Source organism: Pipra filicauda, unplaced genomic scaffold (genome assembly GCF_003945595.2).
Source record: "Pipra filicauda isolate LSUMZ 115617 unplaced genomic scaffold, ASM394559v2 scaffold500_size419342_pilon, whole genome shotgun sequence".
Lineage (NCBI taxonomy): Eukaryota > Metazoa > Chordata > Aves > Passeriformes > Pipridae > Pipra > Pipra filicauda.
This window is the reverse complement of record NW_024104644.1, coordinates 136318-161820: the sequence shown is the minus strand read 5'-3', so window position 1 is coordinate 161820 and position 25503 is coordinate 136318. Positions and strand designations below refer to the sequence as shown.

The following is a 25503-nucleotide window of genomic DNA, read 5'->3' as shown; positions in this document are numbered from 1 at the left end:
GAAGGGCCGAGGCAGAGGGGACCCCGAGCGGGACCCCGAGGAAGGACCCCCGGCTGGGGGCTGAAGCCCAGGGCTGCTGCTGCGCCGGGGATGTTCCTCCGGAGAGAGCAGATGGGATGGGATGAGGGTGGGCTACCAGAGGCGTCTGTGCCGCACGTCCACATCTCCCCCAGTCTCCTGGCACACCGCGGATGTGGCACGGAGACATGTGGGTAGAGAGTCCAGGCTGTCCCTGCCCGGAGCACTGCCACCCCGCAGGCCCCGTGCCCGGGCACCAGCACCCGCTGGTCCTTATCCAAGGGCCCGTCAGGGCGGACGGAGGGTGAAGGTCAGGCCGACTCCTGACGTGCTGTCGGCTCAGGCCCTTCTCCACAAATATTGGGGCTGTGGCCGTCTGGAGAGGAGCTCCTGCCCTTTGCTCTGTTTGCAGTTTCCCTCAGGCTGTTTGGTTTCAGTTAATCATCCCACGAAGGCAAACAGTGCTGGGAAAGATGGTGTGCCCAGTGCTTCCAGCTCCTCTAGGCCCAGGGACACTCAGCTGTGGGTTTGGGTGACACATAGCCAGATCCAGGATGCTGGGACTGCCTGGAAGGGGGTCCAGAAAGGGAGCAGGCAACTCAGGCTCTGTTCCCTATAGACACTGGTCAGGATTAGGCAGCCTGAGGCGAGCCCTGGGGACCCTTCGGTTCTCTCCTTTGCATGGGGTCAGGCTGGTCTGTTGGGGCTGGGGGTGTCATCAGGGCTCTTTGTAGGATGCCAGAGCAGAAATACGAATCCCAAGGTAGAATAAAGGGTCAGACAGCTCCTGGCCACAGTAGGGGTGTAGAAACAGGGAAGGATGAGGAGCTCGGCCTGGCATGGCAGGAGGGTGCCCATCTCCCCTCCCACACCCCATACCAGCTCCCTACAAATCCCCACCACCACCGAGGGCAGCGGTGATGCCCATCCGGGCCGTACACCCTCCCTCCCCCGGCAGCCCCCCCGCAGGCTGGCCGGCCGGCTGGCCCTGGGCTGAAGGTCACACTGCTGCGCAGTGCGGACAGCACAGAGTCCAGGATCCCACCGACACACTGGGGCTCAGCAGCACTCTGAAGTCACCAGACATGATTATTTGGAGGCTCCCTTCCCTCCTCCTCCTCTTTGTCGTGGCCAGCGGAACCCCCATCGGAGACCAAGATGAGGATATCCAAGTGCAGGAGAATTTTGAGGCTGAGCGGGTAATGGCAGCTTGTGGTCCCTTAGTTCTGGGGGCAAAAGGAATGGGGAAAACTTGATTTCATTTTCCTCCAGAGAGAAGGGCAATAATGCCTATGGGACAGGCATTGGCAGCGTGGCACTCCCTGGGTGCCAGTCAGAGGATGCCAGCCTTTGGGGTGGCCTCATCCTGGCAAACATCCAGGCAGGGTGTCTGCGGTCTAAACGCCAGTTCAGATGGTTCTCATGGGATATCTGTGGGATTTCTGTGGGATGCAGGCTCCCTGGGAGATTCCTCACAGCCAGCCCTGTCCCCTGCCAGGCTTCACATAGCCCCAAATGTGTGCCTGGGTCTGGGTTCCACTGGTACACATATGGGGATGGCAGCCTGATGCCTCCAGCTTTGCCTGGTAGTCAGGGAACCCGGGAAAATCCTGCTCAGTGGTGATCTGCTTCCCAAGTCCTGAAGCAGCTCTGGCCTCTGCACCCTGCATCATCATCTTCCAGTTTCTCTCTGGGCCATGAATATTTCAGCTCTGCAGAAAACCAGGTGTCTCACGTGGGCAAAGAGCGCTCATGGTGGATACTTCCCTCGCTTCTCCCCACAGATGTACGGGAAATGGTACGACATCGCTATTGGTACGACCTGCACGTGGATGAAGAACTACAAGGAGAAGTTCAGCATGGGCACATTGGTGCTGGGCCCCGGCCCCAGCACTGATCAGATCAGCACTGCCAGCACCAGGCTGCGGTATGGGGCATTGCTGGGGGTGTTGAGCTTCCTCCAGACCCACCCTACCCAGGGGTGCTGGGACAGGACACGAGGGGTTACTTGCTCTGTCTGGCAGCCCTGAGGAGGGAATGGATTGGGTGCAAACATCCAATGCCTCAGGCAGGGCGATTTTGGGGGTCCTGTGCCATGGCCTTGGCGCCCAAGACATGATTTTCATGCTATAAGCAGGGGAAATGATCACTCCAAGTAGCTGATTGTTTTCTTCCTCCCTCTAGGCAAGGTGACTGCACAAAAGTCTCGGGAGAGTACCAGAAAACCAGTACCCCTGGCAAATACACCTACTACAACCCCAGTGAGTTGGGCTGTGGCACAGCTGGGTGATGGGGAGAGCAGGGCTCAGAGGCCATTCCACAGTTTTGGTCATTTCTAGTTAAAGTCTGGAGTAAAGTCAGGGGAAAGGGTTGTTTCAAAAATGTTCCTGCATAGGCAGAGGATGACGAGATGTTCTAGCAGGTCGCTCCTGTCTCCAGGGTCACAGGCTGGGGCAGGCTCCCACCAGCCACACTTCAGGAGCATTGGTGGCATTTCAGTTGTCTGCAGCCCTTGGTTTACAATTCCCTCAGCTGAGAGCCTGGTGAGGCTAAAGGAAGTCATGATTCTATGAATCTGCTTCCCAAAAATCATGTTTTCTTTAATTAGGTGCCTGATTTCAGCCCCTAGATCTGGCACTGTCCTACACTGCTCCATCTCTCCCTGAGGGGCAGGAATGACATCTTCTGTGTCTCTGTCTCACCCAGAATGGGATGTGTCTATCCAGTCCTACGTGCTCCGCACCAATTATGAAGAATATGCTGTCATCCTGATGAAGAAGAAAAGCAGTTTTGGCCCAAGCACCACCCTGAAGCTGTATGGTACGTCTGACCATAGCTCTGGGTTGTGCCAGCACAGCTCAGAAACACCACATAAGGGTCTCTCAGCTCCCTTGGCCTTGAGGGACTTGACCGTGGATTTTGGAAGTGGTGCCTTGGAACAGCTCATCTTTGGCAGGGCAGAGGTGAAGTCTCATGGCTCTGTTAAAGCCACATCAGGCAAAGAACATCCAAACCAGCATGGGGTTTGGGATGAAGGTGGTGATATTTGCTTGGAGGAAATCCAGGCCCTGAAGTGGCAGGAGATGCTGTTTTCCATGATTAAGAACCATTAAACCCACTTTGTCCAAGGCCTTAGTCAAGGCTGGTTAGGAACAACAGGCTGCCCAAGGAAGTGATGGAATCTGGATGTGTTCTGGATGTCTCAGGATGTGTTCAAAAAACGTGTAGATGCGGTGCTTAGGGACATGGTTTAGTGGTGGACCTGGCAGTGCTGGGTCAATGGTTGGACTCCATGATCTTTGATTCCCTGATTCTATGTTGGCAAGGACCAGGAGGCTGGTATTGGACCTGCCTGCAGCCACCTGAGCTCTATGAGGTTGTGGCTGGTTGGGGACAGACCCCCTCCCACACCCACCCTGGTCACAGCCCATTCTCTTTCTCAGGGAGGAGTCCAGAGCTGAGGCAGGACCTCATTGAGTCTTTCCAGCAGCTGGCTCTGGAGACGGGCATTCCCATGGATTCCATCTTCATCCTGGCCAACAGAGGTAAGCTCCCACGGAGCATGTGCCTCTCCTGTTACTGGAGCACTCTGGCTGCTCCTCCTTGGTTTGCCAGGCTGGGGAGATGGCGAATAGTCAGGAGGGAGGAAGGAGAGACAAGGTCTTTGTCAGCATGGGATGGAAAGGAAATAAGGCCATGAATCAGTCAGGATTGCACCAGCTTCTAGTCAAAGGGCTGTCAGATCAATGCACCCACATCACTGTGCTGGGACAAGGGCATGGGACACCCAGGGACACTCACGACTCGTCCCCGTGGCTGGGTGCTCCCAGCACCTGAGGGGCTCCTTGCTCAGCCTGGGGCTCAGAAGGGGCTGGCATGATGCAGGGGGATGTGGGGATTTCAGGGGGATGAAGGGGGGTGGGGGGATTTTAGGGAGATGCAGTGAGGTGTGGGGATTTTAAGGTGGTGCTTCTGTGAGAGGGAGGTGAAAAGCAGAAAGAGGGGAAGAAAACTGGGAGGGTGTCCCCTTCCCCGGGGTCCTGCATGGGCATGGTGCAGTACTTGGAGGACACCTCTCCTCTCACACTGCTGATCTTCTCTCCTGCATCTGGGCCAGGTGAATGTGTTCCTCAGGAGACTGGAAGTGCTCCCCAGGTGAGTGGCACAGCTGGGACCTCCTGAAGTGGATCAAAGCTGAGGACATTCCTCCCAAGCCAAACTCACTGGAGACCTGGTGTCCAGGGAGAGGCTCTGTGGGTAGGACATGTTGTTTGGGCAGCTGCTCCACTGACCACCCTGGGAGCTGCTCTTCCATCTCTGCTGATGGGCTTTGCCTGCAAGGATGGGGGCACAGGCAGGTGCAGGCTGCAGGGTGAGGGCCCTGGGGGCCAGGAGGGCACTAGGACTCATTTCCAAGAAGAAGGCAATAGCCTTTTCCTACTCTGATTTTTTCCACGGCATGAAGGTTGCTGGTGTCTCCTTGCTCCTTGACTGCCTGTGAGTGTCCCAGCTGTAGGCCCCTTCTCCAGGGATGGGGAGGCTCAGCACCCCACTGGTCCTTCAGCAGCCATCAGTCAGCACCTCCCAGTCTCACAGGGTTGAGTTTTGAAAGATTTTCCAGAGGGGATGGGACTTTCACAGGAGAAACAACCCAGCTGACTTGAGAGCAGGTTACACACCATGGAGACACATCCCCAGCACAGGGCATGACTGAGGTACTTCGGTTGTCTTCATCCACAACCCATGATCATGGTTCCCACCCAGGATGAGCACAGGATCATGAGGTGTGGAGGGATCACAGCCTGCAGACCGAAGATCAATGATCAAGATCAGTGCTGAGAGCACTGAGGGAGGGTTGGAGCCTCCATAGCTCCACTCCAGGGGCAATGGGGTGGGCAGCAGGGTCCTATAGGCTGATGGCAACCCTGTGCTTCCTTCCTGGTGCAGAGGGCACGGAGAGCAGTCCTGCCCCACGAGGAGGGCTCAGCCGCAGGACCCCTGCCCCCTTACATTGGCAACAAGGAAGGTAGGTCCCAGGGGAGGGGGGCTGCATCGGGACCCCACTGCCCTGCCCCTCATCTGCCTGTGACAGCCCGGGCTGTGCTGCTCCGCAGACTCATGCCGGCTGGGCCGGGACCCCGGGCCCTGCAGCGGGATGCTCTCCCGCTTCTTCTACAACTCCTCCTCCATGGCCTGTGAAACCTTCCTCTACGGAGGCTGTCTGGGCAACGGCAACAACTTCTACTCAGAGAAGGAGTGCCTGCAGGCCTGCCGGACCGAGGGTGAGCAGCCGCCGGGACAGTCCTGGCCAGGCCAGGGCACGGGAGGTGGATCCCATCAGAGGAGATCTGAGCATGTGTCCCGCATCCATGTGGGAGGTGTGGGGGCCCCTGAACCTCACACAGCCCTGTCCCACAGCTGCCTGCAGGCTGCCCATCATGCCAGGTCCCTGCCAGGCACTGGTGACGCGCTGGGCCTTCGACGCCGCCCAGGGCAAGTGCATCACCTTCAGCTATGGGGGCTGCAAGGGCAACGGGAACCAGTTCTACTCGGAGAAGGAGTGCAAGGAGTACTGTGGGGCTCCTCCATTGGCAGGTACCCCCCTAGCCCCCCACTGCCCATCCTTGTGCCAGGGAAGCCGTGGCAGCAGCCTTACACCACCTCCTAGGTCTGCCTAGTGTGGGTGCAGGGCTGTCCTGGCTCTGGGGTGGGTCTGTACTGGGTCTGGATGGGTCCAGGATGGGTCTATCATGGGCCTGGACTTTGTCGCAAGTCCACGATGGGGATGGGATGGTTTTGCGCTGTGTTGGGAATATGGCCATTAACCCACAGACAGTATGGCACAGGAGGGCTGGACAGGCTGCAGATGTGCTGAAGCCATGACTGAACTTCAGAATGGTCTTGATGAAAGGGGGAAGGGCCCCAAGCAGGCTGAGGTGCAATGGGGAGCACAGGCAAAAGCCCCTGGACTGAAAGACTGGGGGGGTTCCAGAGACCCTGACACCAAATAAGGATCAAACCAGGGTCCCTGTTAGGGATATATCTTCTGTGTGACACCTGCCAGACCCCCCAGCTCAGCACAGGGGGTTCCATCCTGAGCCTCCTCGGGAGGCACAATGGGCACCCCTCAGCCCTCGGGTGAAGTGACAAGCAGGTTGTCAGGAGCGTGGCAGAGGAAATCTTCCCTCAGAGCGGGGGGACTGAGGGGTCTTTCAGCACACTCTACCCAGAGCAAGCCTGCTCCCAGCATACAGGAGCTGGGGACCATCTGTGATCCTGGGGATGGGAGCTGGAGCCTGAGTAACATGTCTTGGGACAGAAACAATCTTTTATTATCCCTGTCAGCAATATGAAGTGCATTAATGCCACCATGGCAGGTCGTGGGACATAAGGTGACATCCCAGGATAGCACGGCTGTGTATGGAGGGTCTCCACTGCTGCCCCCCTTCACTGCTGGCAGGGACAAACGGGAAGCAGATCCATCACCGTCTGACCACAGGGCGAGGAGGGGTCTGTCCATCACCTGGTGTGTCTCTCTGTTTGCAGAGGATGAGGAGTTTCTGCACCTGTCAAACTGAGCAGGCGGAGGACAAGGGGCTGGGACCCAGCACTGGCGTCCCACGGGACAGCACTGCCAGCTGCCAGCAGCACAGGAGATGCCTCCAGCAGTAAATGTCTCTAATGTGATCAAAGAGCCCCGTGTCCATTCTCGAGCTGGTGGGGAGCAGAGTAGGAGGGGCAGGGGATGCAGTGCAGGTCCTCTCTGGCCTCCCTGGTGGGGTGTCCCCACCTTTGTGGGGTTGCTGGGTGCTCCCACTGAGTCTCTGACCCTTCCTCAGCCTGCTGCCCCCTGCACACACAGGGCTGGGGTGGCCAACTGGGGCACTGAGAGACTCAGGGGGTCCTGCTGGAGGGGGTTCAGCCCCCCCTTTCCCAGGGAATGGGGGTGAGCTGCCAGGAAGGAGGGAACAGGTTGTCTGCTCCTCCCTGAAGGTGAATGATTGCTGCTGGATCCGGCTCACAGTGGGACTGGGGAGACCCATTTGTAGCCGGGATAGGAGTCACAGGACAATCGCAGCAGAAGATTACACAGTGTCAGAGAGGACCCTGAGGGGTCACAGGAGGGAATTGCAGGGTTATGAGGGTCACGGGGGAAAATGGGGCCGGCACAGGGGGGATGACAGGGGTTATGGGAGTCCCAGGTTGTATAGGGGTCCCAGGAAGGGATTAGAGGTGTTTTGGGGGTGGTCCCAGAATTCAGGCCTGGCCCCATGAGAGGTTATGGGGGTGGGTCAGAGGGCAGCTATGGGGGTCCCAGGAGGGGGTTACAGGGGTTATGGGGATCCCAGGGGGTTACAGAGGTCCCAGGCGGGGACTAGAAATGTTTGCGGGGAGACCCAGGGATGCTGGCATGGCCCCAGGAGGGGTTATGGGGGTCACAGGTGGGGGCCTGTGAATCTGACAGGAGGGCATTGAGAGAGTTTTGGGGGGCTGTGGGGTCTCGGACGGGTTAGGCTACACTCAGCCTTTGCAGGTGATGGGGGATCCCGAGGGTCCCCGCGGCGGCCGCGCTCCGCGCCCTGCTGTCCCCCGCCGGCCGCCGTACCCGCGCCGCGCGCGCCCTGGCCCCCCTGGCGAGGCGGAAGAGCCAAGATGGCGGCGACGGGAGACCCGCTCCGCCCCCGCTCCCTGTGCCCGGCCCGCGGCCCCGGCCCCCGGCGGGGCTGAGCTCCCCGGCCCCGACACCGACACACGCACCGGCCCCGACACCGGTACCGGCCCCTGGTGGGGCTGAGCGTCCCGGCCCTTTCGCCCGGCCCCCGGCACCGGCCTCACCGCTCCGCACCGGGACATGCCCGCGTAGTGCCCCCTGCCCCAGCACAGCCCCCCCCGCCGGGCCGGGCTCGCGCCCCTCGCCCCGCATGGCCCTGCCGCTGCCCTGAGCCGCCCGGCGCCCCCCGGCCCTGAGCCCGCGCTCGGCCCGTCCCCGGCGGTGCCGGTGAGCGACCGCGAAGATGTTCTCGGCCCTGAAGAAGCTGGTGGGCTCGGACCAGGCTGCGGTCCGCGACAAGAACATCCCCGCGGGGCTGCAGTCCATGAACCAGGCGCTGCAGAGGAGGTTCGCCAAGGGAGTCCAGTATAACAGTGAGTCGTGCGCGGGGTCGCAGGGGCTCGGCCAGCCCGGGGGGGACACGGCCCCGGCCGGTGGCCGCTGGGACCCCGGAGGGGCTGGTGGTGCGTGTGCTTTTCGTGTGCCTGGTGGTGCTTTTACCCGTATTGGCCCAAAGGCAAGTGCAGAGTTAAGCATTGGAGCTCGTGGAAGCGTGGGAGGAGTGAGGGATGGGAAACTTTTATCTTTCGGTGCAGGACTCGGGCCTCGCGGTGCAGCAGCGTCCCTGAGCGCTGCCTGCCGGCTGTGGCACAGCACAAGAGGGCCTTGTACATCAGTTTGTGTCAGTTCAAGCATCAAGAGGGTAACTCCCCTGAGGGCGTGGGTGACCTTCCTTGCAGCCCCGGATAATAGTGTTTATAATTAAGCTCTAGTTGTTATATGATAATGGTCTATTAAAAAGCTCAGCCCTGCCAGGCTCTAATGAAAGGTGAGCTGTGAATGCCTCTGTGTGCCCTTGGTACATCATTCACCCCGACTGTCTTCTTTGCAACTGATACATTTGCTCTTTTCTTAGGGAACACTTTCAAAATTCTTTTCCTCCCAGTGTTGAGGCTTAGGGCTGTGTTTTTCCCTTGGAGGCCAGTAAAGGTGATTTTTAATACAGTGTTTCAGGAGGGCACTGCAATTATGTGAAATCAATCCCAAAGTAACAGTCGTGAGGCAGGGACAGCAGTTATGTCATCCCTGCTGAAAATGGAGCGGGTTCTAGGGAGCGCTGCAAGCACCAGCTCAGTTGTGTGGATTCAGGCAGGCAGGGAGGCAGATTGCAGAAGGCTGAGAGATTGGCAGGTGGGAAAAAGAGTGATTTGTAAACTTGGCACTGGATAATTTCTGTGGAGGCACACGTTTCAGGAATAGTGCTTATGTTGGATCTTAGTCTGGAACAGAATGTGATGTATAAGTTAGCACTTTGGGTTTTGGGGTCTTTTTTTGCTTTGTTTAATGTTATGGCTATTGACTGCTTTGGGACTGATGTGCTCTGCTTTACTGGGGAGAGCTTTTGGTGCCTTTATCTATAGCACATCTGCTTAATTTATAAAATTAGTGTCTTAGCAAGCAGTCCTGAATGTGAACAACAGCAGTGTGATTGTTGAGAGTGGATTTCCAGTGAAAGATGGGGGTGAGAGTGAAACTGCTGCCTTGGAATATAGCACTGCATCTTTGAACATATACCTGGTGATCTGCTGGTCACAGACCGTTGAGCTGTGCAGAGGCTTCATGTGGCCACAGCCACAGCCCAGAGCACCTGCGTGCTGTACTGGCATCTGAATATCTGAGATCAGGTAGCTAATACCAGCTTGTGAATTATGTAAGAGAGAGGAGTTGACTCCTCAGACAGGGCCAGTTTGTGCTGCAGACAGAACAGCTCAGCTGTATCCTGCTGGCACAGCAGTGGACAGGACCAGCTCAGTTCTGTGGTGACTGACCCGTGGATGTGAACCTGCCTGCCATTTGTGCAAGGCCAAAAATGCCAACTGTAGCTTCACTGCTTTTTGTCTTGTTACTGAAAGCCTCAGGAAAGCTTTTTGGTTTGTGCTCTGTGTTACCAGGATTTGTGTTCTAGTTACTGCTTTACAGCTTGAATAAAACTGCAGCTTTCTGTCACTGCCTTAAGGCAAGCTTTCCAATCTCCATAGTAACTCTTCCCAGCATCACTGTTATATAATATTTATAGGAGATACAGGCTGGCTTACAAAAGGGCTTCCAAGTACCCTCCACAGCCTTGGCACTGGGTAGATGGGGAATGTTCCAGCATGGTGAGGTGGTCACAGCTGAAGATGGACTGTGAAGGAATGTCATTACAAGGGCTGTTGCTTGGGAAGGGCAGAGCTGCAAATCCTGTGCATTGCCAATTCTCCTTTCTGGACAAATCCCTGACATTCAGTTGAGGAGTGCAGGACACGGTCTGGAGCCACCATTAGCACACACAGATCTTTACAACTCCTCCAGTTCCCCTGGAGCTACCTAAACCTAAACCATAGGGTGCTGTGATGACTTATTTACAGAAACGTTTCCTTGCTGCATTAGATTACTACTGATCCTGGACTAAAGACTGTTTCCTTCCTAGAAGTATATTTAATGGTCTGAGAATGCTTTGGGTTGTTTGCTGATAAAGCGGGCCAGGACCTGAGCCTTGTACCTGGCTCTGGGTGCTCGCCGAGGGGCTCAGAACAGCCCCCTGTTTGAGGGGATGCTGTTTGAGGTGTTTTAATGGCACTGACAGTTACAAGCACTGGGTAGAATGTACCACTAAACTGAGCCCAAATGATTTGTTTTGATGGTTGCTCTCCCACAGTCACATTTTCAAAACGAAGAGCATTGCAGGGTGGGAAGGTTTAGGTTTCTAATGAAGTGATGAGAGCAAAGGCCAGTACCAGCCCTTGGCAGCAGTCACGTCCTGTGCTTGGGACATCCTAATTCAAAAGGAAAGCATTTCCGTACGGCATTCCAGCACACACACTCCTTGTTTGCTCTTTGTACCACCTGCACAGAGCTGCTCTGGTTTCTGTGCTGTGGCCCAGTCAACACCAAAGTTCCCTGAGCACTCAGAAGGCACAGAGCTGAAAATGATGGGTCTGTGCCATGTATGTAATGGCTGGGATGCTTATAGGGGATCATGGTTTCAAGGGTGGGGAAAATGGGGAACCAATCCTGGTAAGAGCTTTCTCTTGCTTTCCTGCTTGGGATAGCCTGGCCCTGGATCAGGTGTGCTGTGTTGCCACTCTGAGGGTTGTGCTGGCCCTGGGAGGAAGCACGGCCAGAGCGAGTGGGCTCGGTGGAGAGGGAAGGTGGATCTCGTTTGGGCAGTGGTGCTTGTTTGAACAAATTACAAGACCAATTACACAAGGAAGTACTAGCACAAGGGTACTCAAACTTGACTGTTTATGTAAGGCAGGGATGGGCAAACAAGGGTGAAATGAATGGCTCTGGCTGGTTATTCCCTGGGAGTTATCCACTGGTGATCAGGGAAGGTTCAAATCCATCCATCCTGTTCCCCAGAACACAGAACACCTCCTGCTCTGGGCTTTATATGCTGCATCCAGTGTGCACATCACTTGACAAACCCCACTGCTGTGTGTGCCTGAAGCACAGGCTGAACAGTCACCAGTACTGAAATACCAAAGGCAGTAGCTCAAGAATTCCCCCTAGTCCCTCTCCTTATTCCTTTTCTGCCTAAAATGTGCCTTCAAAGATAAAACTTAATTAATATTGCATATCTGTTTAGTAAGCATTATAGAACTTACTTCTTTTGTGTTGCTTTAAAGTCATAGTTCCCAGACTCTGGTAAGTATTTTCATTCAGCACAATTCCCAAAAGAAAGGCTTCTCCTCTTCCTGCTGCTTCCCACTTTCTCTTGTTTTCGTCTATGGCCTAAAACAGGTGTTTGTGCAGCATGTGCCAGCCCTACTTTGCCTGCTGCTTTGCTTGTGCTTGAGGGGGTCTGCAGAGCAGGTGGTGCTGCTTCTGGCAGCAGAAACAGCTCAAAGCATTTCAGTTGCAGTCCCTAAGACCTTAATGAGGACAAGGTTATGGATGTCTGCATGGGGTTATTAGTTTGGGGATCTTTGCTGCGGGGTCCTGGAGGAATATGGGCAGAGCTGGGAACTCCTGATTTCCAGTTCTAGTTGGTCTGAGACCTGGTCTCTGGGCCTGTATCTTCTCTGCTTTTGTTTCCCCCTCTGGAGAATGGAAATCCCTCTGGTTTTCCTGAGGCAGTAACAATATGAATAAAGTGATTTGTTTAGCTTTTTCCTTGCCACTTGATCTATTCCCCATCCCTACCCTTCTTCCCACGGATAATTTTCCTGCCTTTGCTGCAAACCTATGGCTGTTTGCAGTAAGTACTGATTTAACTTCAAATCAAAACAAGGCAGAAGTTGTTACTGTCCTGCAGGTGACAGCACTGACCTCACCTGTCATTATGCTCCTCTTTCCACATTCATCCACAGCCCAGGATGTACCTGCCTGGCTGTGCCCTGGGATGTACCTGCCTGGCTGTGCTCTGAAGCTCAGTCAGCTTTTTCTGCCTTGCAGGTCCTGTTACTGAGTATGCCTGCCCCAGCTGAAGTCCCAAATACAGATTTTGCTTTGCTAAAAGTGATGTGTGTCACCTGCCTCCTTCCTGCTCTGCTGTTAAAGACCTTTTCTTTCTTCAGGAAGAGTCACTGAGATCTTGTGCACTATGTAGGAGAACAGAGATCCTAATGGAGAGTTCTGGAGCTGGAAGGGGCCCTTGGACCTGTTCAAACTGAGTATGTGGTGCCACAAGCACCCTGCACTGATCTAAACATGAGCTGCTCAGCGGTGGGGGGGATTCCCTCTCCACTTCAACTGTGCCTCCTGTGTGGTGCTCATGTAGCTGGGCACTGGAGCTACAGAAGAAAACTGAAAATGGATGATTTCAAGGTTATTTTTCAGCCAGTTCAGTTTCTTGGTCCAACTCCACGTGTAACTGCATAAATAACAGCATTGGCGCTGGGAAAATCCTGCAGGAGGTAAGACTGTCCCTTCAGGGGAGAGCTCACAACCACGTCATCTGAGTGATCCTCTAAGTGCACCTTGAGAGCAGCCTGACTCTTTATGAAGGGTCTATTTGTCCTTTGAAACTCACTGTTTTGGTGTCTCATGTTGCATTCCATGGGGGAATATGGATTTTAACATTTTAAGGCAGGCAGTGAGAGCATATTGAAAAGATTTGAGTTTGAAAGGGGACAAATGGAGTCTCATTCTGCTTATGCCATGGACTTGCTTCATGATTCCAGAAAATCAAAGGAATCCTTCATCATCTTCTTTCACCATCTGTAAGTAGGAAACAGAATCACACACAAGGTGACAGGAAATGCAGGAACTGGTTTGTTGTGTCTGCAGAGATGCTCTGGGACCTGTAAGTGAAGTCGGCCCATAAATACTGTGTTAATTTTTGCCTTTATTATCTTTGTGCTGTGTTAGTAAGTAATTTTGTAAAAGAATAAACAGCTCTGAAAAAGAATAAACCTCTGTGTACAACAGCAGAAGCACAGTGGAACTTCAGCACGAGACAGAAGTCCTCTACAGACTCTGTATATGTTTTATCTTCAAGTTGACCTCTTCAGCTCTTCTCTGAAATCACTGCAACAGCTCCTGAGCTGCAGCAGAAGGCAGCCTTTGGTTGCAGATCTCCTTGCCCAAATGATGATGTACAACCTAATGCTAATCACCTTACTGCCATTAGATGTCTGTGAGTAGCCCATTTTCCAGAGAATCGTAGCTCCAATTCAAAACGCGAGCATAAAAATCCAGTTCAGGCCAGTTTATGTTTCCCAGTAACCCTGTGGTTGCCACCAAAAACAAGGATGGTATTTTAAAAAAAAGTTTCTACACTGTAACAGAAAACTTAGAAAACAATACGTGGGGTTTTCAGAAAGAATCAGGTAACATTTGGGTCAACTCTGGAAAGTTCGTGATATTAATTGCTACAGTTTTTGATATTTGGACACTTGATTTCTGTGGAAGAGTTTGAATGCGTTTCTGTCTAAACTGAAGCAACCAGCACAAGAGCCTCGTGACAGGAGGTTGTAGCCAGGGAGTTGGGCTCATCTACCAAGTGGCAGGAGAGGAAATGGCCTCAAATTGCATCAGGGAAGGTTTAGTTTGGGAAAATTTCTTCACAAAAAGGGCTGTCCAGCCCTGGCACAGCTGCCAAGGGCAGTAGAGGAGTCAGCATCCCTGGAGGGATTTAAAAGCCACGTGGATATTGCACCTGGGGACATGGTTTAGTGGTGGCCTTGGCAATGCTGGGGCAGTGTTGGACTAGCTGATCTTAAAGATCCTTTCCAACCTAAATGATTCTGTGATTCTGTTTTCTCAAGGAATGAGAAGTGTTTAAGGAGAAATGGAAATGGTAGAGGAGGTAATGGAGGGAGAAGCCTAGCAGAAAAGGCCAGCAAGGGAATAGGGTGTGGTAGAATGGAAGTGAGGGCCAGGGAGAGGTAGAGAAGGCAGAAAGATGGGAGGATGTTGCTAAAGGGTGATTTAGATCACTTAAAGAATCAGCAGCAGTGTATGAGCAAAAGTGATCTGAATGTGGTGTTGTTCCAGTGTGACTTGACACCACTTTATGGCAAGGTTCACTCTGCTACTGAGCACATGCGTGGAACACCCAGAGAAAAATGGAGTTAGAATTGAGCTGGAATGAGTTACACAGAGACTGGAGATGCAGGAGGCTGAGGGAGACCCTCCTGTTGGGTCACAAGGTTCGGAGGGGACCCCCTTTCTAAACTCCTGATCAAGCTTATGTGCGTCTTAGTCTCAGACTTGGACTTGGACAGCGGTTTATGTCTAATGTAATTAGACATGTCTAATGGAATTATCTATACAAAGTTTATAATAACTAATACTGAGTATCAATTTCATTAGTATTAACTCTGCATGCCATCAGTCCCTTACTGTTGGGGTGGAGGGGTCTCTCAGTCCCAGGTAAGGAACCTAAGACAGAAGTGTCCCAGCTGAAGGGGAGAGGCAGTCCAGCCACAGTTTAGACAGAGCTCTGCTTAGACTCCTCAAGAAATCTGTCACAGGTGAAAGGTGTCTGCCTCAAGGAGAAGCTTAAGAGGTGTCCCAGCTCCAGGGGACACAATGCAGCCACGCTGCTGGGCAGAGAGAGCTCAAGGAAGGCTCACCCGGGCTGTCATATTGATGGGATAACGTGGGGGCTTGTAGTCTAATTGCATACAATGGGAAGGGTGTGTAGGAGACTTCTTGTACCCACAACTTCTTTGTTCCTTGATAAACAAGTCTTGGAAAAGCCACCTAGTATTCTTGTGTTAATCCATGATTGGTGTGGTGTTCCAACCTCATGTGCACCAAAGCTGGCTGTGTCACTGCTCCTCTCTGGCTTTCCTGGAGGAGTTCTTGGTCCAGCTACAGCTCAGGCCTTTACCTCCTAAACCAAACTACTGCTCATTTGGGTAAGGGATCAAATGCATCTGTCACAGAGCAGAGGCTCAGCGGACTGGATTTTGAAGATTCAGCCTTGCTGGTGGTTCTTTCTGCTGAGCTGGTGTGAGTCACTGAATAAAGATTGATTTTAATGACTGGGGCTCATGTTTTCTAATGAACCCCATCATGCCTGTGTAATATGGGAGGACTAATTACATCTGAATAATGCTTGTAAAAAGTTAACATGCTTTTCGGAGTGTTCTTCAAGTTGTGTTTAATCAAGTTTATTTGTCTGCCTTTTCTTTTCCCCAGTGAAAATTGTCATCCGAGGGGACAGGAACACTGGGAAAACCACACTCTGGCACCGACTACAGGGAAAAAAATTTATTGAGGAATATATTCCGACTCAGGAGATCCAAGTCACCAGCATCCACTGGAATTATAAAAGTAAGATGGAATAGAGTGGAGGGACTGACAGTCATGCAACAGTGCCTTGGGGGAGGAAATTCCACTGCAGCCTCATTTGCTTCTTTCTTCTCTGTCTTCTTGTGAGATAAAATGGTTTCTCATCACTTTTTATTTTAACTTATTATTCATAGTTTCTCAGTCATGTTTTTAATAACTTCGCAGAAACTGTATGTTTTAAGTGCTAAAGTGTCTGTGGAAGCCACAATTCAAGGGAAGCACTTAATAGGTGGTCTGAAGTATTTGAGATATTTGTGATATGCTTGACATGTTAAAGAAAATGAGTTATTATGTAAATCTGGCTTTGAGGCTTTGGGTGTTGCCTAGAAGTGAATAGCAGGGAGAAAACTAGATTTCACTGATGAAAATATAAAGAGCATCTGGTAACTGAGGAAGGTGATGTTTCAAAAATTAATGTAGTACTGTTAGCTCTAGGCTGAGTTACTGAGGCACAGAAATACCAGTACCTTTTTTAAGTGTTTGTTGGATTCTGGGTGATCAGATATGATTTTGTATTTTAATTTTCCCCATTATTCTGATAGTATAAAGTGGCTGCGAAAGCCCTGCCTCTTGCTTGAGGAGGCACTGCAGGCATTGAAATTGCATAAGGCTGTGACTCAACAGTGCATCAAGTCCAGCTTTCAGGTTCCTGAAAAAGAATGCCACAGCCTTGTGGGATGAACTACTGATTCAGTATGAAATTGTAAGACCGAGTATGCTGTACACAAACGGTCAGCAGTTGTTTGTCATTATCAGACATTGTCCATCTGCCCCAGTCAGACATTCTGTTGAATCAGATACTGTCCATCTCCTCCCAGCTGGGAGAACATGCATTGGGGTGAGCACCAAATTGAGTACTGGGTCTGATTCACCACTCAAATTTCTATTGTCAGGTGATACCACGATGCCCAAGTCTCATGATAATGCTCACAAAACTACAGGGTATGTTCACCAGCAGATCTGCTGTGGTCACACAGTGTTTCCCACCTGCAGCCAAACCTCTGGCACGGTGTATGTTGGCTGTGGCATCCTTCCCCTCACTCCTCTTCCTCTCTCTCAGGATATCAGCACATCAGTTACTGAGGAATGAACACAGAGCTTACAAGTTGTTTGGATGATGGAAACTATCTCCAAAATCAAACTTGAATGCTTCAGCCTAAACAGACTTAGATCATAGTAAGAAATTAAATTCCTCTTTCCTGGATATGCGAGTGTAAAGAATGCACTGAGTGTTAATTGTGGGTTTCTGCATTATCACGGGTTAAAGGTCAGAGTTGGGTTTCCTCTCTGATGGGTGTAGGTAACATAACAGTGCTGGTAGATACAACCTCAGAGTCTGGCATTTAATTCTAAGAGGCTTATTCTTACCTAACTGTTTTTGTATCCATAGACAGGTACAAAACGCACGTGTACATGCAAAATGGTGTTTGGAGAAAGATCCAGTCATCTCACCTGTGTCTGCATTTCTCTTCCTGAGCTGAGGCTCAGGCACTGGCTTTTTCAACATGGGTGCAATAATGGGATAGGAAACATCTACACCTGGGGTGGCTTTGCTGTGTACTGAGAACCACAGGTGTATCGGTTATTTCTGGTGCCCAGTTCTAACCTTGGTGTGCTGGGTTTCTGTCGAACTCCCTGGCCAGAGCTGACAGCAGTATGTACATATGCTGATGGACTTTCCTCAAGGCGAAGTGTTGCTGAGCTTGTCTAACTATCTGGAAGGCTGTACCTGAAATTGTGCCTTTCATTTGTGTTTCTTTTACATTGTAAAACACTGTACTATTGTCTTAGTAATAATTTCCAGCAGTATAGGAAATTCTCCACTGACCTTCTTAATACTCGTTTTAAAATGTAACCCCCATTTTAAAAGATGTTATAAGGTCTGTTTCCTGCTTTGAGAACTTTCCATCCAAGACAGGTGATGTGGGCCCTCAGAGTAGTTGGCTCAGATGTAATTCCTGCCCCGTTGGCCAAGTTAATCAGTAAAGGAAAAATAAAGTTTGTTTTTCCTGTGATCATGCTCTCAAGCTACCTTAAATAAACATTATGAAGTAGTTGGCAGCAAATATTTACAGATGTTAATGAAATTCCTGTCAAATATTGAAGGATTCTTACATTGCCTGGTCTTAGAAGAATGACATTTTAGATGTGGAATGTAGCACCTTCAGAAATTTTATACTTGAGGAATTAATGAAGGTAGCGGAATTTGAGTTATTTCTTCCTACGCAGAATGAACAAAGTTGCTTTTCTGTGCCAACTGTAATGGATATTCGTAATTTTTTTGTCCAAGTAAGGAGTTACCATTCCTGACCCTAAGGAACACTTTTTTAGATTATGCTAGTCACCAATTTTATTCTCTGTTTGGCAGCCTCAGAAATGAAGTCTGAAATAAACATTGGCAAATAGTTTCATTCAGATCTTTTGGATGCTTTATGGGTGGGAGCGAGGGATGGCAGAGCTGCCCTGTGCTGTAGGATTTGTGATCCAGAGCGAATGAAGTGAATCTTGTCATTGCAGGAGAGTAAAAATGCCTGAGGGCCTGTGAGTTCGTGGTGGTGAACCCACCCACAATCCGATGATTCTTATTTTTAAATGAATGTTCTTGCAATTGGAGTCTTCTCACAGCTCTCCACCGTTTTCTGGGAAAGCAGTGTTCAGTGTGCTATGGAGTACCTGGCCAAATAGCAGCTGAGAACAGATCTCTGCAGTGGTTTGATCGTGGTTTGTGCTAATCCAAGTTAGGGAGCTGAAAGGATGAACTGGCTCTGTTTTTGCTGCGACATCCCTTCCAGAGCCAGTTCAGGTGAGATGCTGCTGGGCATGAATCACACACCAAAGCCAACACAGCAGCACTAAAGCAATTATCCTCTTTCATGATCAGGATCATCAGGAGTGACACTAGTGATGAAAAAGAACTTCCTGGCTGTGAGCTAGCAGGAGCATGTGGAAATACAGTTTTGGTTTTCTTGGATCTCATGCAGAATCTCATTTTCTTTGAGAAATTTCAACCTTTCCCTCAGACAAAAGGGGTGTCGAGCAGGTCTGTGGGGGTCAAGAGGTTCAGCTTCCCAGCTGCCTGCTCAGCAGGGTGTCAGTACTGCAGAAATCACTCAGCAGGTCAACAAATCATAACTGAGGGTGTGTTTGGCTCCTGATAAGGAGGTGGAGAGCTCTGGAGCTTGGGAGCAAAGTCCCAGTGCCAAGCACTGGGTCACCTCATGGGAGAACACTGCCTGTCACCACAGGGGCTCACGTCTCTGAACTGGGGTTCCAGCTTCTCCCCAGGAGCCCCTTGTTAGTGCTGATGTACAGCTTCACGTGGCACTGCTGGAAAGAACAAGTAGCTTTCTGGGCTCCTCCCGAGCCCCTGCAAAATCTGGCATCTGGAAAAGGCAAACATCTCCTACCCTTTTACAGCAAGTCTTGATTGTAGAAAGGCACCAGGATTGCCTTATCACCTGCAGGGCAGGAATTTGGGGCAGACCTCCACTAGCTGATCTGTGTCCCAGCACCCGCAGGGGCACGGCACACCCTGAGCAGTCCAGGGCACAGGGAGAGCTCCTTTCAGTGCCAGTGCCTGTGAGTGAGGAGCTGGCTCAGTTGGGTGCCAGGGGAATGACTAATATGTTGGACTTGAGCTGTACATGGCTTGATGGTATGTAGGAATGTTCAGGGACAGAATTAATTTGGGGAGTGTAGTGGTTTGAGCAGAAGTGTTCAGACTGCAGGCTGCTGTACACCCATGTGCTTTCAGTCCTGCGAGGCACCGGCTTGGCTGACCTGGGGGGAGTGTCCTGTGTGCCCAGTGCCCACTGCCAGCTGGCACAGGGGGAGATAAGTGAAAGTTACTGTGAGGAAAACAGAGGCCGATTTTGCATCATGCATAAATGTAAAAAACGATCTTTCTCCAGAAGTAGAGGATCAAAATTTTCCTTTATTCATAATCTGTCTTTACAATATTTTGAAACATTTAAGTTAAACCAACAGTGAATTCTGTAGAGAAAATTTTTCCTGGTTGACAGTGACACTTAGCTAAACTCTCATGCCATCCTGTGAGATTATTTTCTACTCTGAGACATTATCCTCCTATTCCATTGCTTTATGTTCAGAGCTGCTCCAACTACAAGCTTTTGCTTTGAAGCCTATAACAACTTTCTAAAGATCAGACTCCTTGGATTCTGTGGAAACATTGAATCAGATCTGCCTGTCCCTCATGCCACCCAAAAGTGAAACTGCTATCTGTGCTCTCAGTGCCAGTCACTGGAGTTAGAATTTTGCATGTCTTGCTTAAGATTTTAGCAACTCAAATATATAGTTATGTTACTGCTTGTAATTTATTGATGCTGCAGCTTGTAAGAGGCAAAAGTGCTAGTGAGACCTTATTTTTCACGAAATGCGCCTAGAAATGTGCAGAGAAAATATGTTTCTGGTAGCTGCAGGGGTGTCTGCACTGGCTGTCACGTTTACTTGGAAATGCCACTAGTAAGGTTGATCTTCCCTAAATGTGTATATTCCTTCTTCCAGTTGTACGTCTTGCTTATAGACCAGACTTTATCCTCAGAATTAAATTTTCATCATTTTTGAAGGGCTATGGAAAGCTCTGTGTGTTATGAAAAGAATCTACACAAAATACTTACAACACGCTTCAAATCTGACATGAACCATCAAGGAAATCCAGCCATCACTTATGTGACTAAGAATTTTTAGGAAGTTCTTTAGATGGCATGGTTTTGGTTGACAGCTTGGACCTTCAGCAGCGCACCACCTTCTTGTTCTGGTTGGGTTTTCTTCTCACACAGGATTTGCTTTTCTTTTGGCATTGTTGTGCTGCTTTCACCATGTTGGCTTTGGGTTGGGCTCTCTCTGGTGAGCACTGAGTGATGGACATATCACTGAAACCTTCTTTTAATCTTTTGTTTTCTTATTGTGCTTCCAGCCACTGATGATATTGTGAAAGTTGAAGTATGGGATGTAGTTGACAAAGGTAAGATTTATAACTTCTTTTCTAATGGAGATCTATTGTTCTTTCTCAATTTTGATTAAAAACTTACATAGAATATAGAAATACCTACTTATTCTACTTTGAAAAAACATCTCTACTTACTTTTTTCAAGTGCACAGATATTACTTCCTGAAAAAAATATGGAAAGGAGAGGTGAGTGTCCTATGCTGAGAGCCCATTATCTAGAATCTGAACTGATCTGGAATCTACTGATCAAACCCAGAAGCAGTTCAGAAGCGGTTGTTCCATGTGCCCATGATAGATGAAGTAGCCTGGTGCTCAGTGTATTCAGATTCTCTGAGCTTTAGAATAAACTTTACTTTCTTCCCTTTATAGTTTGCTGTATGTTTAGACAGGTTCCAAGTTCTTTTCTCTGGTTCTGAAAGTTCTTGTTAAGCTGTTTTGTGAAGGCATGCTATTGTTAAGTGGATAAAACAGTATCTGCAGTGGGTAGTGCTTGCAGGGGGAAAGGATGAAAGAGAAGCCAATTACTTAAATTTACTTAGGACAGAAAATGCAATATGTGCATTCTCAAAAGCTTTTCTAAACACCTAGCCAAGGAAAGCATTATGATGTATAAATACATTTTTCATTAGTTTTCAATTTTTGTCAGAGTGTAAACTTCTATTTTATAAAAAGTAAAGCCAAACCCCAAAACATCTGTGAAGATGCAGACTGGATGCAATGCAAACTGGGATAGGCAGTATGATCTCTTCCTGGGAGGGGTTGGGGTTCAGATGTAAATCTCAACAGCCCATTCTGTAGCCCCAAATGCAGATCTTGTTTGGCTTTTAAGAGGCATTTGGTATCAGTCAGGCTCCTGGTTTAGTGTGAGTATGGTCAGGAAAGCAGCTGTACAGGTGAGCAGCTGTTGCTCTGTGGGTTATGCTCCTTGTTTGGTGTCTCTCTCTGTCAAATCTGTTGACCACAGTCATCAAAACTTAAACTTTGATGGTTTGTCTGGTGCTGCCTTTCCTGCAGCCTTGGCTGGAATCCACACTGTTGTCCGAACGGCATCCGAGGGGCACCACCTCTGCCCCACCACCTGTGCAGCTTACACTGAGTACACCTAAAACTGAGACAATAAATACAATAGGGAGTGGGAAAGGGAGAAATTAGCTGAATTGTATTCAAAATAGTAAAACCAGAAAAGTAATTAGAGGTGGTGGCTCTAGTTCAGATGCATAATGGAGCCTTCAGGGTAAACTTGAGCCAGGAACTTTAAATGAAAATCCTGTGTACTTTATCTTTTTATTGGTTTAAGCCCCCGTTTTCACAGTATAGACAAAACCTTGCTTTGGCCAGGGTTACTGCTGAAGTCAGTCTGATTACAGTTTGGCTTTTGGATCATGGGATGACAAGTGAGAAGCTGGAATCTGAGCAAAACATCTGTGTTCCCGCTGCCTTGCAGCTTTGGTATGAATAGATAGATAGTTAATTTGGGAATAATGTGGTTCCAGCATTTATTTCTGTGAATAGCTTCTCTGAGCAGTCATCTTCTCAACTAGAGACTTGTAATTTTTCTGGCAAAGCAGATGGGATGTGATACATGCAGATGTTGATAACAGCTCTTATGCTCCTGCTTTTGTTTCTGACAGTGAAACCTGTGTCAGAAATCTCAAGGGACTTTCTCTCTTCCCTCCACTTTGTAGCCTTTTAAAATAAAACTCATTCTGTTAAGATCCCTGCTTATGGACCACAGATATGTATTTTTTGCAATCAGTGAGTGCAGTGTAAAAAGATGTTAACAAAATCAAATCCTTTCCTATTACCATAGCATGGTGGATTCCTGATAAGTGCAACTTTAGGAAAATGTTCATATTAACCATTAAGAGCCTGCTCATATCTAACTTTCATATTAATGTTATCTCATGACATTTTTATTTTCCTTCTGTATGCTTAGGACAAAAAATCCTCCTGCCTGATGCTTTGGGTGAGAGCCACACTACACTGCAGACTTCCAGTAGTAAAGTATCCAGTGCTGCTGTAGCGTAGTGCTGACAAGACCAAATCCTCCTTTGTTTCCTTACCTACCAGGTCCTGGCTAATGTACATATTTAGACTTGGGCAGAATGCTGCATTTATCAGGCTGGATTTGAAACTGTCAAAAAATGCATGTTCTGAACATGCATTTCAACATAACGTTGTTTTCCAGGCTAAATTCTTTCACCAGTGTTTCCCCATTTCCTTGTTGGAGGAAATTAGGAGACTTCTATTTAAATGAAGATGTTTGAAGCTGCGTTGGAAGCCCTGAAATGGGTTATTATGGCTTGACCGTCTAACAGGTGTATCCATGAACTGCAGTTTTCAACTTCAGTTCAGTAAAGCAGCTTTGAGCTTTCCTTTGCTGTGCAGTGCTGCCATTCTGCTTGTCACAGGGGGCTGGGGGGAATAGCAGAAGGCAATTGCACCCCAAATTTCAGGGAATTGCACCCTGAAAACTTAATGTATATTTCTGAAGTTAACAGTGATTTTCCTCTATGATGCTTCTCCTGGTGCTCCCCAGTAGTGTGTTCCCTGTCCTTGCTGGTTCAGCAGGGTGGGTCTTACCTCCAGAATCTTTTAGGATGCAGGAGGCAGCTCTGCTGGCCCTGCCTGGACGGTGACTTAACTTGGTGTTGTTTATTTAGCATCCAGAGTTAATTGAGAAGTGTGGGGAGGTTTGTTGTGAAAACTTAAAAGCTATGAGGGTGGTTAGTGTGGTGAAGCAGAGGGGAATGGCAGCTGCCAGACTGTGCTGTTCCTCTTTGCTTGTTCTTGACTCTTTGGGATTCTTTTTTAAGATGTTCAGACTCACTGGAGTCCCTACTGCATTCTCTGTGGGCCTGCTCAGGGAGCTGGGCTCATGTCTGGAAGGATGCTATTTGTTAAATCTTACCAAGTTGAGCTTGCCCCCAGCTATGAATTGTATTGAATTTTGTGCAGCATTTGTAGTAAATATCATCTCCTTTGCTGCCTTTGGAACTGATAGAACACAGGAAAGATCTCTCTCAGCAAAAGTCACACTACTGACTCATCTTTCTGACTTTGCAGCAAGTTGTGTAACTACTGCAGGTCATAAGCTGTAACGGATCCTGAATGCGGAGAAGCTGCTTGAATGCAGGTGATTCAGGAACAGTTGTGAATTCCTGTCTTGTAATTTCTGCCAGTTTGGTTCCCACATCTTTTCCCATACGCGCCTGAAGGGATCAGATCATAGTTTTTTCTATTGCCCACAAAATAGCATGAACTGTTTCCCTTGTGTTGGAGATTCCTTTCCTTCTTGCTGCCCTTTCACCCCTCTCCCTCTCAGAGGTGTGCTGCAAGAAGAAGGAAAGATCATAATTCATATTTTTGTTATTTTCAGACATCCCAAGTTAGATAACACAGGGGATGCAAATATTCCAGATGTGTATTTTTGACCGGTGAAGGGAAGCAGCTCCCTTGCACTGTGGACAGCATTTGTTGGCAAGCTACACTGAATCCTTGCTATCCTGCACCAAAACTGATGGTACACAGAGATGCAGAGACTCGGGTGCTGATCACAACCCGAGTCTTCTGGTGTCCAGTAAGAACTGTTCGGTAGATTTTGGAGCTCTGCTGCCACAGGTGTTTGGTGTCAGTGTTGCTCCTATGCTTGTGAATAAGGAGCAGCCATCATTTCAGGGAGAGGACCTGAGCCATCACAGCACAAAGAGCCTTGTTTTCTGATTGAGGCTCCTACATTACCCATCAGTGCAACCTCAAACACACAACTCTCACCATGCATCTTTTCACTGCATATATTTTGCCTCTGTCTGGCTCATCCCGCAGTTTTGGTTCCAAAAATAGATCCTGTGCATGAATCTGTACACACATGCGCTTTTCAGCTCTGTGACTCCTTTGAGGTGACCTCCTTTGCGGCACTGATGTGCCATGTGCGAGAAGATTACTCATTTCTCTGGATCCACACAGAAAACCATGAGCAGGGAGAGGCTTGCAGGTCACATATTCCATCTCAAAGCGTTGAGTGTAAGTGTGCCTGGGTTAGGCAGACACCTTGATTGGTCAGGATGGGAGGAATGATGGATAGTATTTGTGGTTGCTTGAGCTTCTCTTGACTTAGAAATTTAGGTCACGCAAAGCATCATTTAGCAGTGACTGCAGAAATAGCAATGCTTTGATATTTAGAGAAGCCACACAAATGCCACTGACTTGAAATGAATTGAAGTGGGAAAAGGCATGCATGGCCTAGACAATCCACACCTTCAGCTGCACCGGGAGAAATCAGAGCCCATACTTGGATCCCTCGGGGAAACACAATGCCCAAATGAGGAAGGATCAGGATTAATATTTCTACTGCTTTCAGATGCAAGCAGTAAGATGTCATGAGTGGTGCAACATTTTGCAGTGATGCGCAGAAACACCCACCAGAATATCCTGCTGTAACCTGCAGCATTAAAACTTTCCTTAAATAACTGTATTTTCTAACTATTTATCCTTGAGCTGGGTGCAGGAAGAACAAATACTTTGTTTCACATGCAGCATCTGGCAGAACCCTGAATTCCACAAGTCTTCACTCAATGTGATTCAGCAGAGTTGAAGAGTTGGTGGAAACTATTTTGGTCCTCAGTGTTGCAGAGTCTTTTACAGAGTTGCTGGGAGGGTTTTTGCAGGTGCATCCGAGCTGCCAACACCTTCTGTTGTCAGCAACACAGTGAATTTCTAGAAATCATGAGAAGGAATCCCAGGTCTGTGCCAGTATAATTTAGTTAGCTTGTCTTTATTTAGACTAAGAAAATACAGAACAAAGTTAATTCAGAAGTGCAGCTCTCAACTGCTGTCAGTAACATCTGGGAGATACTTGGTATCTGTAGAATATCACTCCAGATGTTGCAGGGTTCTTCATTGTGCAGTGCTTATCATTGATAAAACTCTGGAGACTCTGAACACAGAGTTTAAACAAGAG

The 25503-nt window shown here is 49.3% G+C and overlaps 2 protein-coding genes across 6 annotated transcripts in view; both read left to right on the top strand.

The window, feature by feature from the left end:
- Positions 1–1052: 1052 nt before the first annotated feature.
- Positions 1053–6710, top strand: LOC113987582 (alpha-1-microglobulin/bikunin precursor). 2 transcript variants are annotated; one of them, XM_027720454.2, is made up of 10 exons: positions 1053–1217; positions 1803–1945; positions 2203–2279; positions 2725–2838; positions 3462–3563; positions 4136–4173; positions 4966–5044; positions 5133–5300; positions 5437–5613; positions 6565–6710. In XM_027720454.2, exons 1-10 carry the CDS (start codon positions 1104–1106, stop codon positions 6594–6596), a joined length of 1044 nt encoding a protein of 347 aa, XP_027576255.2. In that variant the 5' UTR covers positions 1053–1103; the 3' UTR covers positions 6597–6710. The 2 variants fall into 2 exon arrangements, with proteins under 2 accessions (XP_027576255.2, XP_039242720.1); XM_039386786.1 differs by lacking the exon at positions 5437–5613.
- A 954-nt stretch (positions 6711–7664) lies between these two features.
- RABL6 (RAB, member RAS oncogene family like 6) overlaps positions 7665–25503 on the top strand; it is a 55905-nt gene continuing 38066 nt past the window's right edge. For all 4 annotated transcript variants that reach the window (XM_039386785.1, XM_027720425.2, XM_027720430.2 and 1 more), the window contains exons 1-3: positions 7665–8163; positions 15422–15556; positions 20511–20558. In XM_039386785.1, the coding sequence (XP_039242719.1) occupies positions 8034–8163; positions 15422–15556; positions 20511–20558 (313 nt within the window). In that variant the 5' untranslated portion in view covers positions 7665–8033. The remainder of the gene's footprint in view (positions 8164–15421; positions 15557–20510; positions 20559–25503) is intronic.